The sequence below is a fragment of the Bufo gargarizans genome, chromosome 2 (assembly GCF_014858855.1).
Source record: "Bufo gargarizans isolate SCDJY-AF-19 chromosome 2, ASM1485885v1, whole genome shotgun sequence".
Classification (NCBI taxonomy): domain Eukaryota; kingdom Metazoa; phylum Chordata; class Amphibia; order Anura; family Bufonidae; genus Bufo; species Bufo gargarizans.
In genome coordinates, this window is record NC_058081.1 from 165,431,127 (window position 1) to 165,450,324 (window position 19,198).

The following is a 19,198-nucleotide window of genomic DNA, read 5'->3' on the forward strand; positions in this document are numbered from 1 at the left end:
CGGGATTGAAGTATGGAGACTCTGGTGGAGCGATGTTTGCTGCACAGAGGTAGACATCAGCCGGAGAGGTGAGGATGGAGCGGGCGATCCTTACCCAGATGTGGCTGTCTCCTCTCTTTACTGGTGTGATCTGCTCATGGAGCTCCTCTTTATACCAGACTAATATTCCTCCTGAGCTCCGGCCCAGCTTGACCCTTATGTTTTTTAGAGTATCTATCTATCTATCTATCTATCTATCTATCTATCTAATATCTATCTAATATCTATCTATCTATCTATTTATCAATCTATCTATCTGGGATGGGGACATATCCAGGCTAATGGCTATAGAAGTGTGACTGTGGGCACTCAGTCTTCTATCTTCTAGGCATCTGTTATCTATGTCTGCCTGCTTATCTGCCTGTCTATCCATCTGTCTGTCATCTATCTATCTATCTATCTATCTATCTTTTTTTCTTTCTATCTGTCCGTCTGTCCATATAGCTATGTCTGTCTATCTACCTACCTATCTATCTATCAAATTTCTGTCTGTCCATCTGTCTGTCTGTTGATCTATCTATCTACTTATCTTTATTTCTGTCTATATCTCTCTATACAAATTTCAGCTTTTCTGTCCATCCATCTCTTACAGCATGTGTATAGTTCTCTATATATTATTCTGCAGAGATAATAATGCTACATTTTCTGTTTCTTTAAATAGAGTTACAGGTACCGATAAGCTTTTCCATAGCAATGTTGTGACAGGTGCGTAATACTTACACAGATTGCGGTGTGCCTATATGGCAGCTTTGCATTCTCAATGCAGTGGCCAGTGTTGACATTCCATACACACATTTCCCTGTAAGACATAACCTCAGGTTATTCCTTGTCCTTTCTACTTAGTTGGTTGGGACATTTCTATGGCATGATTTTTTTTTACGTTTAAAAATTGTATTTAAGTGGACACTTTTCGTTTACATAGCGTTTTTGTAACCGATTACTAGAGAAGAAAATGTTGTGGTTATTAAGAAAAATGGCATAGAAAGTGTCTTTTCTTTTGTTTAGGTAATTACACCCTGCCGCCCAGCATCAAACTTTAAGGCCATGCCTGGAATAAAACAAATTGTAGGTATACTGCCATTATGTCTCATCAATGTGTCACTGGAAGTATCATTCTTCAGAACTACATCCTGCACAAAATGGGTCATTTCACAGAACCTCTGCCATACATTTGAAAGCACGTGTCTCCTGATGTGCCTGTTATTTTCAAAAACCATTATTTACTCCTAAGAGTAAACAGCGCCACCATGAGGATTATTTTATGTTACCTTTGCAGCTTGGAGCTAAGACTGTAAATTTTAAAGCTAAACTAGCGATTGACCTTGTAAAAGTCTTGTAATCACTTTTATTTCACTGTAACATTTCGATATATTTTCATACAAAATGACACATAAGTCAAAATCCGATGCATGGTATTTACCTAGGATAACTGCTATTCAGTACTAAGCATAATCAAAAAGAATTGAGAACCATACAAGGAAATTCCTTTAATCTGGTATCTCTGGCAGAGATGAGGAACTCTATTCTAAATGAATCAAATTCGATACAAAATTTCCCAAAAATTTGAATTCTAGAGGTCAGAAGACAGAGGAGAGACGTCTGCCACCAAAAAGGAATCATTTTTGGAACTGTTCTATTTTTTTTTAGATTAAAAAAATCTGACAGTGAAGTGTGTTATTAAATAGGCAGTTTATTATCCATAAATATATACGTCACTGTCACTATGATATAATTTATGCTGTCTTGGGGTTAATGAGCTTGAAAGGGTTTGGATAGAGTCCAAGCAAACCACAGAGTATCATACACCACTACCGGGGCAATTGGTGCACTTTCGATAGACAAATGGAGGAAAATGACGACCGATTCATGTGAATCAGACCTGAAAAGAATTTCAAGATATTCGTTCATTTTTTATCTTTGGCTAGGTAGTGCTGGTAGAATTGTATACTAGGTTTTAGAGTACAAATGTTTGCAATTTGAAGGAAGCTTTAAAGGGTTTCATCAGGGGTCTTTGGGTATGACCCTACCCCCCTCCGCTCCAGTTTTTAAGAATAGAAAGAAATAATTGTGCAGAATATGGAGGACTTTGATCAGGGAAAGCTTTGAGGGGGTCAGGGGCTGGGGCCCAGTGCTGCATATAGGGCCTGGCATACAGATGTTGCAGAACCCTAAAAAGCAGCCACCTGCAAAAGAAAATAAATTCTTATTTGAACAGATGGACAGCTATGTTTTTTTTCAAAACCTCAAGTTTCTACATAGGCTTATTGCTAGCACAGCGCTCCAATAGCATTCTGCTGCAAACGCTGAGCAATTGCACTCTTTTTTACAGTGCATTATATCTGTCTAGTGCATTATAGCATGCTTATTCCTTGCGACTGGGTCTCGGCTCCTTTGCTACCGCTGCCTTGCTCAGTTCCACATCCACTGTGACCGACCACAGAGGTGACCTGCCACCCATGCATCACATGAACAATTGCCTGTACATTGGCTGTAGTGGCACACTTGACCCCCATCTGTTTTGAAGGTTTACCAGCAGGGATTTGCATGTGGGTCGTGCAGGTAACATATCGGTGGACTGAAAGAGCCAGAATCAAGCAGTGGGGAGCAGGTGAGTATGCTTCCCTCCGGAGGTCTGGCACTGAAGGGGGGACACATTTTTTAAAAAGGTATAAAACCCCTTTAATTATAGAAGAGAAAGTAAAGACAGACAAGGCTGTACATAGTAACACAGTATTAGCTAGGACTTATGAGGAGTAATTACCTTAGCTTGTTAAAATAATGTGATCAGCTTGAGGAAGTAAATTAAAAACTGGATCTGAAGAACATCTGTGGATGTCATCTATGTCAAAATTATATTTTAGCTGCTAATTTGCCTTCCATTATCTCACAGCTCTATAAATGAGTATACCCAGGGGTGCACCTAGCCTTTCTGCTGCCTAAGGCGAAAACTTAAAATAGTGCTCCCCTCTCCCCAATGCCAATTTTTTTTACCTAACCCCTTCCCTTCAGGTCATGACCCTTCGGCTGCCCCCCCACCTCTTGCCCCTACCTGGTGCTGCCTGAGGCGATCGCCTCACCTGGCCTCATTGTTGGTGCACCCATGAGTATACCAGCAAATGTAAGAGAAAGTAAAGATCCTTTTACATGGACCGATAATCAGGCTGATTATTGGGGATGAGCGTTTGTATAAATTCTTGTTCCCGATAACTGGCCTGTGTATGAGGTGCCAGTGATCAAGCAAATGTTTGGGTGATGATGACTGATCGTGTTGGTCTGGCAGCACTAAAAATCATTGTTCCTGTGCAGCAGATCGTATTGTCTAAACAGCAATTTCTATCTACAGGATAGGTCATCAGTATTTAAATCTTGGAAAACCCTTTTAAGTTAGGGTAGGTTCACGCTAGCGTTATGGAGTCCGTTATGGCTTTCCATTATAACAGGGTTATAACGGAACATAACGGAATCCATAAGATGGATGGAGCAAAACGGAATGCCTCTTAAAGGCTTCCGTTTTGCATTCCATCCTATGGATTCAGTTATGCTCCGTTATAACCCTGTTATAACGGAAAGCCATAACTGACTCCAAAACGCTAGTGTGAACCCCCCCTTAGGGTCCATTCACACGTCCGTAAGTGTTTTGCGGCTCCGCAAACTGAAGAAGAATAGGACATGTTCTATTTTTTTCTGGAACAAAATTGCGGATCCCTGAAAAAACGGATGCGGATCCCGAAAAAACTGATGCGGATCCAGGAAATGTGGATTTGCATCTGTTCCAGCCCCATTGAAAGTGAATGGGTCCGCAAATTGCGGAACGAATGCGGACCCAAATTACGGACGTGTGAATGGACCTTTACAAGGTGTGAATATACATGCACCAACATTTCAGCTCAAAAAAGGTGCTCCTAACATAATGATTATAATCACATAATCATCTTCCTCATCTTTAATAGCCCTAAATTTTATGGCAAAAGCAGTAATAATATATTTTTTTCAATGTAAGTTTTTATTATACAGCACTCATCTATTGAGGTAGTGTTTGTGCTTATAATAGAGCTTTTTACTTCTCTATATTTATCTAAGGCTACTTTCACATTAGCGTTTTTTGCGGATCCATCATGGATCTGCAAAAACGCTTCTGTCTTGAACACCATTGAAAGTGGGGGACGGATCTGTTTTCTATTTTGTCAGAGAAAATTGATCCATCCCCATTGACTTACATTGTGTGTCAGGACGGATCCGTCTTGCTCCGCACCACATCGCAACCAAACGGAACGGAATGAATTTTGGTGCTTTCTATTTCGTTCAGTTCAGTTTTGTCCCCATTGACAATGAATGAGGACAAAACAGACGGATCTCAATAGCGGAATTGAAAACGCAGATGTGAAAGTAGCCTAAAAAGTATACATTTTTATTTAAAAAAATAGCCTCACACTTACCCATTTTCTGATCCACTAACTACATAAGGTTGTTTTTCAAATTCTCGAGCCCTTGCTAAGCATGTTATAGCAGCAGTATGACCAAATAGAATAGCTCTGGATGTAATCTGAAAATGAAGAAAAGAACATAAAATAATAGCAGTAATTAATGGATTTGTAAGGATAGAATAGTGTGTGTCTAATGCCTCATTTACACGACCGCTGTGTGCTTTGCGGAACGGCGTGGACAGTCATTAATATAACTGCCTATTCTTGTCCGCAAAACGGACAAGAAAAGGGCAGGTTATATATTTTTTGAAGTGAATGGGTCTGCATCCAAGTCGCAAATACTGCGTTTCGGATGCGGCCCAAAATAACGGTCGTGTGCATGAGGCCTAAGGGTGCGGCTGTGGTGATAACCACTGGTTTATCTGTTTAATATTACCAGTGTTCCCATCATCCACTATAAGACACACATTTAAACATTTAGGTCCGTTGGGCCAGATACTTCTGATTTAAGAGATGTGAACCATAAAATTATACTCCTCAATGGCTGATTCTCTCATTCCAAACAGACTCAGTCAGTATTCTCGTGTAATTACAATCCTGCTGGTCAAACCAAGATATTAATGACACAAAATCCCAGATCACTGATGCCAGACATACTTCTAATAGGAAACTATTATTTTTTAATATGAATTTTCCAAAATTCAAACGGGGACCAGATGAAAAGACGTAGATTTCTAGCTGATCAATAAAGCAACTATGCAGCAAAAATCTCTATATAATATCAGTATATATGAGAGGTACAAACGAAGACTGCTTGCATTTAGGGTCACTGCATTTTTGACTTACAGATGTAGCTGGGCTAAATGGAATGAGTAATGTGTTAAGGAAACAATTGCAGAAAAATTTTAAAAATAGATTTTAATGGCTTTTGTCATGAGATAACACTGTGATGAGCTATCATAGTTCCTCTTAATTTGGTTACAGTGGGGACAGAGATAGGAAACGTTTTTATAATATACTTTATTTAGTGAACTATATTTCTATGAGAAAAAAGGCAATCTGAAGTTACCCAAGCGGATTCCTGCTGTAGTTTTGGACACCAAAACCTGGAGTAAATAAAAAAAAAAATATAGACGGTGTAACTGTCCTGAACACTTTTTATCCTTTTATGATGCACTCTTGATTTTGGCTTGGTTTTGCTAAAGAAAGTCTGTCTTCACAGTTCCGCACAGCTCATTACTGATCTGTAATTACTGTAAATGCTATGAAGACCTGTGAAGACGCTCCAGCTCACTCAGACCACTGCTGCTGTCCTCACTGCCTCCTATGCAGACCTAAAACGGAAAATATATATACAGTTGCAAGAAAAAGTATGTGAACCCTTTGGAATGATATGGATTTCTGCACAAATTGGTCATAAAATGTGATCTGATCTTCATCTAAGTCACAACAATAGACAATCACAGTCTGCTTAAACTAATAACACACAAAGAATTAAATGTTACCATGTTTTTATTGAACACACCATGTAAACATTCACAGTGCAGGTGGAAAAAGTATTTGAACCCTTGGATTTAATAACTGGTTTAACCTCCTTTGGCAGCAATAACTTTAACCAAACGTTTCCTGTAGTTGCAGATCAGACGTGCACAACTGTCAGGAGTAATTCTTGACCATTCCTCTTTACAGAACTGTTTCAGTTCAGCAATATTATTGGGATGTCTGGTGTGAATCGCTTTCATGAGGTCATGCCACAGCATATCAATCGGGCTGAGGTCAGGATTCTGACTGGGCCACTCCAGAAGGAGTATTTTCTTCTGTTTAAGCCATTCTGTTGTTGATTTACTTCTATGCTTTGGGTCATTGTCCTGTTGCAACACCCGTCTTCCGTTGAGCTTCAGCTGGTGGACAGATGGCCTTAAGTTCTCCTGCAAAATGTCTTGATAAACTTGGGAATTCATTTTTCTTTAATGATAGCAATCCGTCCAGGCCCTGACACAGCAAAGCAGCCCAAACCATGATGCCCCCACTACCATACTTCATAGTTGGGATGAGGTTTTGATGTTGGTGTGCTGTGCCTCTTTTTCTTCACACATAGTGTTGTGTGTTTCTTCCAAACAACTCAACTTTGGTTTCATCTGTCCACAGAATATTTTGCCAGTACTGCTGTGGAACATCCAGGTGCTCTTGTGCAAACTGTAAACATGCAGCAATGTTTTTTTGGACAGCAGTGGCTTCCTCTGTGTTATCCTCCCATGAAATCCATTCTTGTTTAGTGTTTTACGTATCATAGATTCGCTAACAGGGATGTTAGCATATGCCAGAGACTTTTGTAAGTCTTTAGCTGACACTCTAGGATTCTTCTTCACCTCATTGAGCAATCTGCTCTTGCAGTCATCTTTACAGGACAGCCACTCCTAGGGAGAGTAGCAGCAGTGCTGAACTTTCTCCATTTATAGACAATTTGTCTTACCGTGGACTGATGATCAGCAAGGCTTTTGGAGATACTTTTATAACCCTTTCCAGCTTTATGCAAGTAGGCAATTGCTCTTTTGTGCGAGGCATCATTCACATCAGGCAATGCTTCTTGTGAAAAGTAAACCCAGAACTGGTGTGTGTTTTTTATAGGGCAGGGCAGCTGTAACCAACACCTCCAATCTCATCTCATTGATTGGACTTCAGTTGGCTGACACCTCACTCCTATTAGCTCTTGGAGATGTCATTAGTCTAAGGGTTCATATACTTTTTCCACCTTCACTGTGAATGTTTACATGGTGTGTTCAATAAAAACATGGTAACATTTAATTATTTGTGTGTTATTAGTTTAAGCAGACTGTGATTGTCTATTGTTGTGATTTAGATAAAGATCAGATCACATTTTATGACCAATTTGTGCAGAAATCCATATCATTCTAAAGGGTTCACATACTTTTTTTGCAACTGTATTTATATATATATATATATATATGTAGTGTCCTGTGTTCCTGCCATCTCCACACTGTCAGCGGTGAGCACTGACAGTATATGCTCCCTCTGTATCCCCGGCTCGCTGAGAGCAGGCAATCAGCGCATGCTATTGAGAAGACAGGGAGAAGCTGTACCATATCATATAGGGCAAGCTGTCTCCTAAAGTGTTTTTTGATGCAGCTTTTTGAGCCAAAGCCAGAACTGAATCCAGCAGGAAGAAGAGGTATTACACTCTGTTTACATAATGATCATACACATACACATCTAAGGGAAACTGTCACCACAACATTGGACTATTATCTACAGTAATACATGAGTAGTACAGAAGATGGAGGAGCCCAGATCACAATTTTTTTTAATTTTTATACTTCTCCAACCCTGTTACCCTGCTGTCAGCACTCAAAGCTGTGCTGAAATACATAGTACTGCTGTGCATGCGTGCATAAGTTCTCTCCATTACGTTAGCACAGCAGTCTGGACTGTATATTTCAGTGCAGCTTTGAATGCTGACAGCAGAGGAATATCCTTAAAAAAACGGTGATCTGGGGTCTTTATGTGCAGCACTACTTATGTATTACTGCAGATTCCCTTTAAACACATCCATTAGATTACATTAAAGAGGACTGGTGACCACTCCTGACATGCCTGTTTTATTAGCTTGATGCATTCCCCATGTAATAGCAATTCTGGAACATCTATTCTTATGGCTCTATGATGTGCCATTCCTTTATTATTTCTACTAGAAGTTATGAATTAATTCCTAACAGTCTGCAGTAAGGGTACAGAGGGATGGTTGGAGGTGTGTACCTGCACAGACTCACTCTATCCAATCAGTGCTGCCATTTTTAAACTTGTTACCTCCCCTCTGTACCCTTACTGAAGGCTAATAGCAATTCATTCATTACTTCTAGTAGAAATAATAAAGGAATGGATAAGAATAGATGTTCCAGAATTGTTTTTATATGGGGAAGCTAATAAAACAGGCATGTCGGGAGCGATGACAGGTCCTCTTTAACCACTTCCAGACTTGGCCATTTACCCCCTTCCTGACTAGGCCTAATTTTGGAAATCTGACATGTGTCACTTTATGTGGTAACAACTTTAGAACTCTTTTACTTATCCAAACCATTCAGAGATTGCTTTCTCGTGACACATTGTACTTCATGTTAATGGTAAATTTGAGTCAATATGTTTTACCTTAATTTATAAAAAAAATCCCAAAGTTAACGAAAATTTTAAAAAATTCACAGTATTCTAAATTTGAATCTCTCTGCTTTTAAGACAGTGCTAGCCTCATAAAATATTAATTAATTAACATTCCCCATATGTCTACTTTATGTCAGCATCATTTTAGTAATGTAAGGTTTAGAATTTTTTGAAGCAGTTTTTGAAATTTTTTAAGAAAATTTCCAGTCAACTTTTTTAAGGACCAGTTTAGTTCTTAAGTCACTTTGTGAGGCTTACATAATAGAACCAACCCATAAATGACCCCATTTTAGAAACAACACCCCTTAAAGGGAACCTGTCACCGGGATTTTGTGCAAAGAGCTGAGGACATGGGCTGCTAGATCGCCGCTAGCACATCTGCAATATCCAGTCCCCATAGCTCTGTGTGCTTTTATTGTGTAAATAAACCGATTTGATACATATGCAAATTAACCTGACATGAGTCCTGTATGTGAGATGAGTCAGGGACAGGACTCATCTCAGGTTAATTTGCATATGTATCAAATCGGTTTATTTACACAATAAAAGCACACAGAGCTATGGGGACTGGGTATTGCGGATGTGCTACCAGCCATCTAGCAACCCATGTCCTCAGCTCTATACACAAAATCCTGGTGACGGGTTCCCTTTAAGCTATTCAAAACTGGTTTTAGAAATTCTGTTAACCCTTTAGGTATTCCACAGGAATTAAAGCAAAATAGAGGAGAAATTTCAAAATGTCACTTTTTTTCCAGATTTTCCATTTTAATAATTATTTTCCTGGTACACATCAAGGGTTAGCAACAAAACAAACCTCAATATTTATTACCTTGATTCTGCAGTTTGCAGAAACACCTCATAAGTGTTCGTACACAGCAGGGCACAGAAGGCAAGGAGGTTTTTGGAGGGCAGATTTTGCTTGAATGGTCTTTGGGCACTATGTTGCATTTAATGAGACTCTGAGGTATCCCCACAGTGAAAACCCACAAAAAGTGACCACATTTTGTAAAGTACACCACACAAGGAATTTTAAAAGAGTGTAGCAAGCACATTTTTTAAATAATGGATTTGGGGTGAATTTTATTTTTAAATGTGAAACTTTTTTTTTTCCAAAACACTTTATTTCTTTTTATTTTACACTTTGTGTCCCACATAAGGTCATACAAGACCTCTGGGGGACATTTAACTTCATTTTTTTTATTTAACTATTGATTTCTCCTGTAACTGGGGCTGACATAGTAGCCCCAGTTACAGTGGAAATACACCTCCCAGAAAGGCTGTGCAGCATAATACTGCGCTGTACAGCCTCAGTGCAGGGCTGATCGTGGTCTATGGAAGCGCTGTGTATAAAGTGATCTAGAAGGCAGGGATACCCAGGATTGGTCCCTGCCTTCTCTCTAGAGTACAGCTACCATCTCTGAAAGGACATTCAGAAACGTCCGATCAGAGATAAACCCGACTGCCCAGGACTTTATAGACAATGGGCGGTCGGGAAGTGGTTCATGTCGTTGTAGCCACTGTCTAGTTAATATGCCGCAAAGATTAAAAAATAAAATAAATTGGAATAGCATACTAGACTACACTATTACATACAACAGTATCCAAATATGTTGAATATGTGCCTCTTTTTGCCATTGAACTAGTGTTAATCGAGCACCAAAGTGCTTGGGTGCTCGGGTGCTTGAGTAGAACACCTCGGGATGCTCGGGTGCTCTGTCGAGCACCCGAGCACAATGGAAATCAATGGGATAACCCGAGCATTAAACAAGGCACCCCCCGCTCTGAAGAGGGGAGGGTGTCTGGTTCACATGAAAAGGTCAAAAATTGATGGAAACACCACTGAAATGCTTCAGGAAAAACATGGGGAGGATGTTTGGATGCATCTTGGACTCTCAGGTCACTGCTGGGAACCATGTTTTCCGAGTAGTAGACCAATTTTACAGACTGACAATAATACGCACAAAACTTTGTTAGGAATACGGAAAAATTGTTAGGAAACATTATCTACTGTATATTTACTTGTATATAAAGTTCAAGTGCTGCCAAATATTACAAGCAAGAGGCACTCCTTTACAACCTGTATATCACATAAAGGAGGGCCTCATTCACATTGTGGTACAATTGTTCAGGTAGTGAGACTCCTACACTCATAAAGCCTATGCACTAAGTGAAAGGGCTGCCAAAAATTACAAGGAATCGGCACTCCAATACACTCTTTATTACAGATAAAGGAGGGCATCATACACATCCTTGAAAAATTATTGCTGGCCTGTTGATGACCCTCAAAAACATTAGGAGCAAAGGCCTGCTGGTCACCCTCTAAAACATTAGGGGCAAGGGCCTGCTGATGATCTGACCATCTAAAACATTAGGGGTGAGGGCCTGCTGCTGAGCTGACCATCGAAAAAATTATGGTTGAGGGTCTGCTGGTGAGCTGACTCTCTAAAACATTAGGGGCGAGTGCCTGCTGCTGATTTGACCATCAAAAAAAATTATGGTTGAGGGCCTTCAGCTAAGCTGACCATCGAACAAATTATGGTTGAGGGCCTGCAGCTGAGTTGAACATCTAAAACATTATGGTCAAGGTGCCTGCTGCTGAGCGGACCATCTAAAACATTAGGGGTGAGGGTCTGCTGCTGAGCTGACCATCTAAAACATTAGGGGTGAGGGTTTGCTACTGAGCTGACTCTCTAAAACATTAGCGGCTAGTGCCTGCTAGTGATCTGACCATCTAAAACATTATGGGCGAGAGCCTGCTGCTGAGCTGACCATCTAAAACATTAGGGGCGAGGGCCTGCTGCTGATCTGACCATGGAAAAAATTATGGTTGAGGGCCTGCTGCTAATCTGACCATGGAAAAAATTATGGTTGAGGGCCTGCTGCTGAGCTGACCATCGAAAAAATTATGGTTGAGGGTCTGCTGCTGAGCTGACCCTCTAAAACATTTGGAGCAAGGGCAGCCTAATAAGCATGTTGATATGATAGAGGAGGAGGAGGATGAGAAAAGGAAGATTGAACCCTTTACCCTTTTTTGTGGTGGAAGAGGTGCAGTGTATTCAGTACATTATAAAAAACACATTTAAAGTGCCCCTATGTTCAGACGCTTTCCTCTGGTGGAGTAGAGAAGTCAGGGGCAATCCAGGCCTTGTTCATTTTCAGTTGACAGGCTGATACACTTATCAGTTATTATGCCCCCAGCAGCACTAAATACCCTGCTCAGACAAAATGCTGGCGGCAGGGCAGGCCAGCACCTCCAAGGCGTAGAGCGCCAGTTCGTGCCATGTGTCAAGTTTGGACACCCAGTAGTTGCAAGGCACAGAGGAATCATTGAGGACTCTGACACGGTCTGCTACATACTCCACCATCTTTCAAAACCTTTCTCTCCTTGTGAAACTAGGCCACGCATCAGGGTGAGGTTGCTGGCGGGGTGTCATGAAACTGTCCCAGGCCTTGGAGAGTGTTGCTCTGCCTCTGTAGAGACTGCTGTGTGTCCCCCTCGTCTCCCCTCCTCACTTGCCCAAGGAACTATGTACTCTGCTGCCATTGTTGTCAGCTGGAAATTTTTGGAGCAATTTTTCCACAAGGACCTTCTGGTATTGCACCATTTTGCTAGTCCTCTCCACCACAGGAATTAGAGATAAGAAGTTCTCTTTGTAGCGGGGGTCGAGAAGGGTGAACAACCAGTAATCTGTGTTGGCCAAAATGCATATAACGCAAGGGTCACAGGAAAGGCAGAATAACATAAAGTCAGCCATGTGTGCCAAAGTCCCAACAGACAAGACTTCGCTGTTCTCATCAAGAGGATGACTCTCAAACTCCTCAATTTCTTCCTCCTCTTCAGGCCCATCCACGCTAAACAGATGGAATAAACCTGCTGTGTGTACTGCCCTCTGTAGCGGAGGCAACCGTCTCATGCTCCTCCTCCTTCTCATCATCAAATTCGCACTGATAAGACGGAGGGTGGTCTGGCTATCACACTGTGTAATGTCTTCCCCCATTTCCACCTCTTCCACATGCAAAGCCTCCTCATTCATTGTGAGTAGCGAGTGTTTCAGTAGACACAGAAGTGGGTTGGTTACGCTGATAATAGCGGCATCGCCGCTCACCATCTGTGTTGATTCCTCAAAGCTGCGTAAAACCCCACAGAGGTCAGACATCCATGCCCATTCGTTGCTTGTGAAGAGCTGCAGCTGACTGGAAAGGCGTGACCATGTTGCAGCTGGTATTCCACTACTGCCCTCTGCTGCTCACAAAGCCTGGCCAACATGTGTAACGTGGAGTTCCAGCGTGTGCTCACGTCACACAACAGTAGGTCAGCTGGCAATTGCAATGCTGCAGCGTTACCAGATCAGCGGCAGCTGTACATGACTTTCGGAAATGGGCTCACGTGTGGCGCACCTTCACCAGGAGCTCAGGCAAATTGGGGTAGGTTTTGATAAACCGCTGAACCACTAAGTTGAACATGTGGGCTAGGCATGGTATGTGTGTGAGCTTGCCGAGCTCCAAAGCCGCCACCAAGTTACGGCCATTATCAGACACAACCATGCCTGGTTCTAGGTTGAATGGCAAGATCCATAGGTCAGTCCCTTATACCCTGCCACAGCTCTGTGGCAGTGTGCTGTTTGTCACCTAAACATATTAGTTTCAGCACGGCCTGTTGCCGCTTCCCCACTGCAGTAAGAGGTGGAGGAGGAGAAGGGGGGGGGGTTGCAGCCACTAATGTAGGTAATGGAAGTAAGGCCGCAATCCTTTACATCGGTAGCACCTGTGCCATCCCAGGGTAAGACTCGCTCCCAGCCTCCCGGTTCACCCAGTGTGCCATCAGGGAAATGTAGCATCCCTGGCCACAAGCACTTGTCCATGAATAAATCGTTAAGTGGACCTTTCCAATAACTGTGTTGTTCAGGGCAGGGACGGCACAACGGGAAAAATAGTGGCGGCTGGGGACTGAGTAACGAGGGACGCCGCAGCGTCAGGCTGTGGAAAGCCTTAGAGTCCACAAGCCTAAATGGCAACATTTACAGGGCCAGCAATTTGGAAAGGTGCGCATTTAGTGCTATGGCCAGTGGGTGGGTGCCTGGGTATTTGTGCTTTTGTTCTAAGGCCTGGGGTATGGACATCTGTACGCTGCACTGGGACACAGAAGTGGATGTGCTAGCTGATGGTGCTTGCAAAGGTCCAGGTGCAGGGCGGGAGGCATCCAGCGCGTAACACAGGTGAAGAGGAGGCAATGGTGTGACTCACAGACACTGATTGTGGACCCAAGCGTTTGTCCCACCTATAAGGGTGCTTTGATGCCATTTTGCGGATCTTGCTGGTGGTGGTGAGGTTGCTAGTATTCACGTCCCTGCTCATTTTGGTACGGCACTGTTACGGCTGAGGATGGGGAAAACCCTCAGCCGTGCGATGACTGAAGAAGTTAGTGGCTGCTCGGCCAGGACGATAGAATTAGGGAGCAGGTCACCTCCTAACGCATCCCTAATCCGACCCTAACTCCTAGCTGCATGAGCCGACCTTGAAGGTAGGAGGGCCCATGCTCAGGAACCTCGGATCCCTACTCACCCTCCGCTGATCCCTGAACTAGGAGCAGGGTAAGACGACCTGTTCCTTCTGGATACGGAGGAACAGGAGTCTCACTGGCCAAGCTGCAAGGAAGAGGGGAACACAAACAGACCTATGGATATGGCAGGTGAACTGCACTAGTTCCAGCCACCTGCCACAGCCTTGCTGACTGGATCCCTGTGCTGGCAAGCTGATGTCCACACAATACAAAATGAACACAGCACACACACATCCACACACAGGAACCCAGATCCATAGCTGCACCAAATAACAAAAGGAAAACATCAACTGATCATCACATAAACTTATGACCACAAGGGTGGCCCCCGCTGGCAGATTGTGAATTACCAGGATGATGTCTCCAGCAAAGCATGGCTGAAGAACCCCTCAGCTTCAGATACCCAAAGAGGCTTTATAGCCCAAAGTGGCCACACCCACACAGACACACACAGGAGAGGGAATTAACCCTACCAACACCAACCAGGGAAGTGAAACCACTGAAAGGGGAAAGTGCACACATAACATAACACCCCGTGCACACCGATAAAAGGCATACCTATAAAGGGAGGTTGCCAAGAGCAACCGCATGCATATTGCAGCAAGCTGCCTAGCACCGCTCAGGCTGCTCTGCTGCCACATACACAATGTTGCCAGCGGCAACCACAGGTGAGGCAACATACTATAACCCTCACCTGTGATTGACAACAAAATCAAGACCGCAGGCAACTGCATGCGGTTATAGGAGTCATGACCATGACCATGGTCGTGACAGGCACAGGTTGCAAATGACAATTATTTTATCGTCCGTGCTTTTCTCAAAAAAAGCATCAGACTGCGGAACACGTACCCCTTGGCAAGGGAGATTGCCACAAAGGGGTGCTCTGTGGAACAGTTGCTGGCCTGTTTGGTGTTGTACGCCTTCTCCCTTTTGCCATCCTACTGCCTCTTCCAGCCTATTGCAGTGCTGCAGATCCCTCCCCCTCTCTATGCTGTCCTCACTCGGATTGCCACCTTCCCAGGTTGGGTCAGTGATTTCATCGTCCACCACCTCCTCTTCCACTTCCTCACTCTGGTCATCCTCCTGACTTGTTGACCTAACAACAACCTCACTTATTGATAACTGTGTCTATTCCTAATCATCAACCTCTTGAGACACTAATTGCTGTTGACTTATTGGCAACTGTGTCTCATCATCATCCACCTAGTGAAACACTAATTGCCGTTCCCCACCGTAATCTTCTTGAGACTGTGGATGCTCAAGAGTTTGGGCATCGGTGCACACGATCTACTCATGTACCTCTTCAAGTGGGCTTGGCGAGAGGCCCAACTCAAGGAATGGCGATGAAAAGAGCTCCTCGGAATATCCAAGTGTGGGATCACTTGCTTGGATATACAGTCAGGTCCATAAATATTGGGACATCAACAAAATTCTAAAATGTTTGGCTCTATACACCACCACAATGGATTTGAAATGAAACGAACAAGATGTGCTTTAACTCCAGACTGTAAGAATTAATTTGAGGGTATTTACATCCAAATCAGGTGAACGGTGTAGGAATTACAACAGTTTGCATATGTGCCTCCCACTTGTTAAGGGACCAAAAGTAATGGGACAATTGGCTTCTCAGCTGTTCCATGGCCAGGTGTGTGTTATTCCATCATTATCCCAATTACAATTAGCAGATGAAAGGTCCAGAGTTCATTTCAAGTGTGCTATTTGCATTTGGAATCTGTTGCTGTCAACTCTCAAGATGAGATCCAAAGAGCTGTCACTATCAGTGAAACAAGCCATCATTAGGCTGAACAAAACAAAACAAACCCATCAGAGAGATAGCAAAAACATTAGGCATGGCCAAAGCAACTGTTTGGAACATTCTTAAAAAGAAGGAACACACCGGTGAGCTCAGCAACACCAAAAGACCCGGAAGACCATGGAAATCAACTGTGGTGGATGATCGAAGAATTCTTTCCCTGCTGAAGAAAACATCCTTCACAACAGTTGGCCCAATCAAGAAAATTCTCCAGAAGGTAGGTGTATGTGTGTCAAAGTCAACAATCAAGAGAATACTTTACCAGAGTGAATACAGAGGGTTCACCACAAGATGTAAACCATTGGTGAGCCTCAAAAACAGGAAGGCCATATTAGAGTTTGCCAAACGACATCTAAAAAAGCCTTTACAGTTCTGGAACAACATCCTATGGACAGATGAGACCAAGATCAACTTGTACCAGAGTAATGGGAAGAGAAGAGTATGGAGAAGGAAAGGAAACTGCTCATGATCCAAAGCACACCACCTCATCAGTGAAGCATGGTGGTGGTAGTGTCATGGCGTGGGCCTGTATGGCTGCCAATTAAACTGGTTCTCTTGTTTTTATTGATGATGTGACTGCATGTTGACAAAAGCAGCAGGATGAATTCTGAAGTGTATTGGGCAATATTATCTGCTTATATTCAGCCAAATGCTTCAGAACTCATTGGACGGCGCTTCACAGTCCAGATGGACAATGACCCAAAGCATACTGCAAAAGCAACCAAAGAGTTTTTTAAGGGAAAGACGTGGAATGTTATGCAATGGCCAAGTCAATCACCTGACCTGAATCCAATTGAGCATGCATTTCACTTGCTGAAGACAAAACTGAAGGGAAAATGCCCCAAGCAGGAACTGAAGACAGTTGCAGTAGAAGCCTGGCAGAGCATCACAAGGGATGAAACCCAGCGTCTTGTGATGTCTATGCGTTCCAGACTTCAGGCTGTAATTGACTGGAAAGGATTTGCAACCAAGTATTAAAAAGTGAAAGTTTGATTTATGATTATTATGTCCCGTTACTTTTGGTTCCTTAACAAGTGGGAGGCACATATGCAAACTGTTTTAATTCCTACACTGTTCACCTGATTTGGATGTAAATACCCTCAAATTAAAGCTGACAGTCTGCAGTTAAAGCACATCTTGTTTGTTTGGTGGTGGTGTATAGAGCTAAAAATGTTAGAATTGTGTCGATGTCCCAATTTATATGGACCTGACTGTACTCTCCATGGTGGGAGGAAGGAGGATCAGGGTGAGGGTTCTGCTGACCAGACTCTTGGCTACTGACACTGGACTTTGTGGAAAACAGGGTGGTGCTTAACTGACTGGAAGCATTATCTGCTGCAATCCAACCGACCACCTGGTCACACTAGACTGACTTAGAGAGTGGTGTCCTGCGCCACTTTACAAACTGGGACATGAAGCTAGGTATCATGTGTTTCTTGTGCTCTTGCAGAAGGCACAGTTTCACCCCGCCCAGGGCCATGGCCTCTGCGTGCACCATCAGCAGCACGGCTACTTCCCCGCCCCTTACTTCTCGCCTTCTGCATATTAATTGGTATATATGCTTGCAAGAATGTCACACGTACACTAGCGCAGGTTTTGTAAGCACCCGATGACACGTTCCAGCCAGACAATCGCTGTAATGCCGGTAACCAACATAGCTATGGCCTTACAGTGAGTGGCAGTACTTACCTGCACGTTTATTGGCTGTGTAGCAGCCAACAAACGTTCGGGGAGGAGACTCGAGCATAGCACTCGAGCACACGCTGTATTTGGCCAAGCATGCTCGATCAACACTACATGGAACTCAATGTTTGATAGATACCAGTGTATGATATCCATCCTAGTCATTTGTTTAAAAAAACATATCATAGCTTTTATCAGTTCTTTTATTTTTCATTGATCTGTGTAAACATTGTATGTAAAACCTTTTTCTTCATGTATGTACTATATAGGCACAATCCTCTTGAAAAAACTAAACAAAAAAAACTTCATTTACAAACCTTCATGTCTATTGATAAATGCCAAAGACATATCTGCCCCTCCGAACTTCCAGTGACAATAGTTTTCTGATCGTCTGTTATCATCATGGCAGTTATGCTGTGAGCAGGGGCCCGGTTTCCCCATAAGGCCACTGCCTGAGTAGTCTCTTTCCTCATGAGCTTGACCTGCAATTGATTAAGAAAACAGATAAAGTAAGAACTAAAAATGAGGGTACTGCAACGGGTGCCTACCCCTAGGGCCCTCTATAAATAGAACGCGACCTAGGTGTAGGAAAGCTGAGGGGTATAGTAGAGCCTAAAATGGTCCTTTATGTGTGTCACGGTGCTCCTACCTGGATACGGCTGGACACCAGGCTTTGGCTCCAAAGCAATAAATGGCGGGGATAATTGAGGGATTTAAAAGAAAGATTGAGTCTAGACTTTGTATGTAGTTGAACAGCAGCTTTACTTCGGTAAACGTTCATCAGAAACAATCTTCAAGCTGTGTCTTGGTCCCAGCAGGCTTTAACTTTAAATCTGGCAGGCAAACTGGACTCTGCTACCTCTGTTTCTCTCTGGCTCTGTTGTTCTGACAGGCTGACTGTATAACTCAGATTCTTCTCTCTGCTGCACTTCTCTCTGTAGTCTGACTCTTAAGTTATGCCAGGGAACTATGCTCCTGGCTTCTGAGGCTTTAAGCTTTGGCCTCCGTGGCCAGCAGAGCTTAAGGTGCTCTGGCTGGCATGGGCACATCCAGCAGAGACGTGCCCTGCACACCTTCCCCAAGCAGGAGGTAAGCTAGAACCCCTTAGAAACTGGGACCCACCCTTCCTGCAGGTAGTAGGACTCCCCCATTTCTCTCCGGGGGGGAGGGGGGGGGGGGTGAATGAATTGAAAGCTCTATTCTACCTAACTACAGCTCTGCCATGTTTGCTGCCACCTGCTGGTGAACCAGGCACATAACATGTGAACATAACAGTTGCAAACAAAATAGGAATGCACAGTGTATAGGACCTGAACAAAATACATAAGATGACGCTTTGTTAGCCCATTAGATAGTAGCAGGGTGCAGAAGTGGTAATGCCACTCTGGGTTGTTACATTATGACCACGCGGCGAGGTCGTGTGCCGTTTAGATTACGGACAGGTGTAGTTCAGAGCTGAGTGTCCAACAAACACAATTACAACTAGTGTGCGGCTGTCAAAACAAT

General features: G+C 43.1%; 1 protein-coding gene across 1 annotated transcript in view; it reads right to left on the minus strand.

Moving 5' to 3' along the window:
- The window catches only part of WDR72 (WD repeat domain 72), a 255,749-nt gene that overhangs the window by 206,224 nt on the left and 30,327 nt on the right, over nt 1-19,198 (minus strand). The window contains exons 2-4 of the mRNA XM_044277077.1: nt 18,010-18,174; nt 4,476-4,582; nt 760-838 (exon numbers count right to left, since the gene is read on the minus strand). Of these exons, the coding sequence (XP_044133012.1) occupies nt 760-838; nt 4,476-4,582; nt 18,010-18,174 (351 nt within the window). The remainder of the gene's footprint in view (nt 1-759; nt 839-4,475; nt 4,583-18,009; nt 18,175-19,198) is intronic.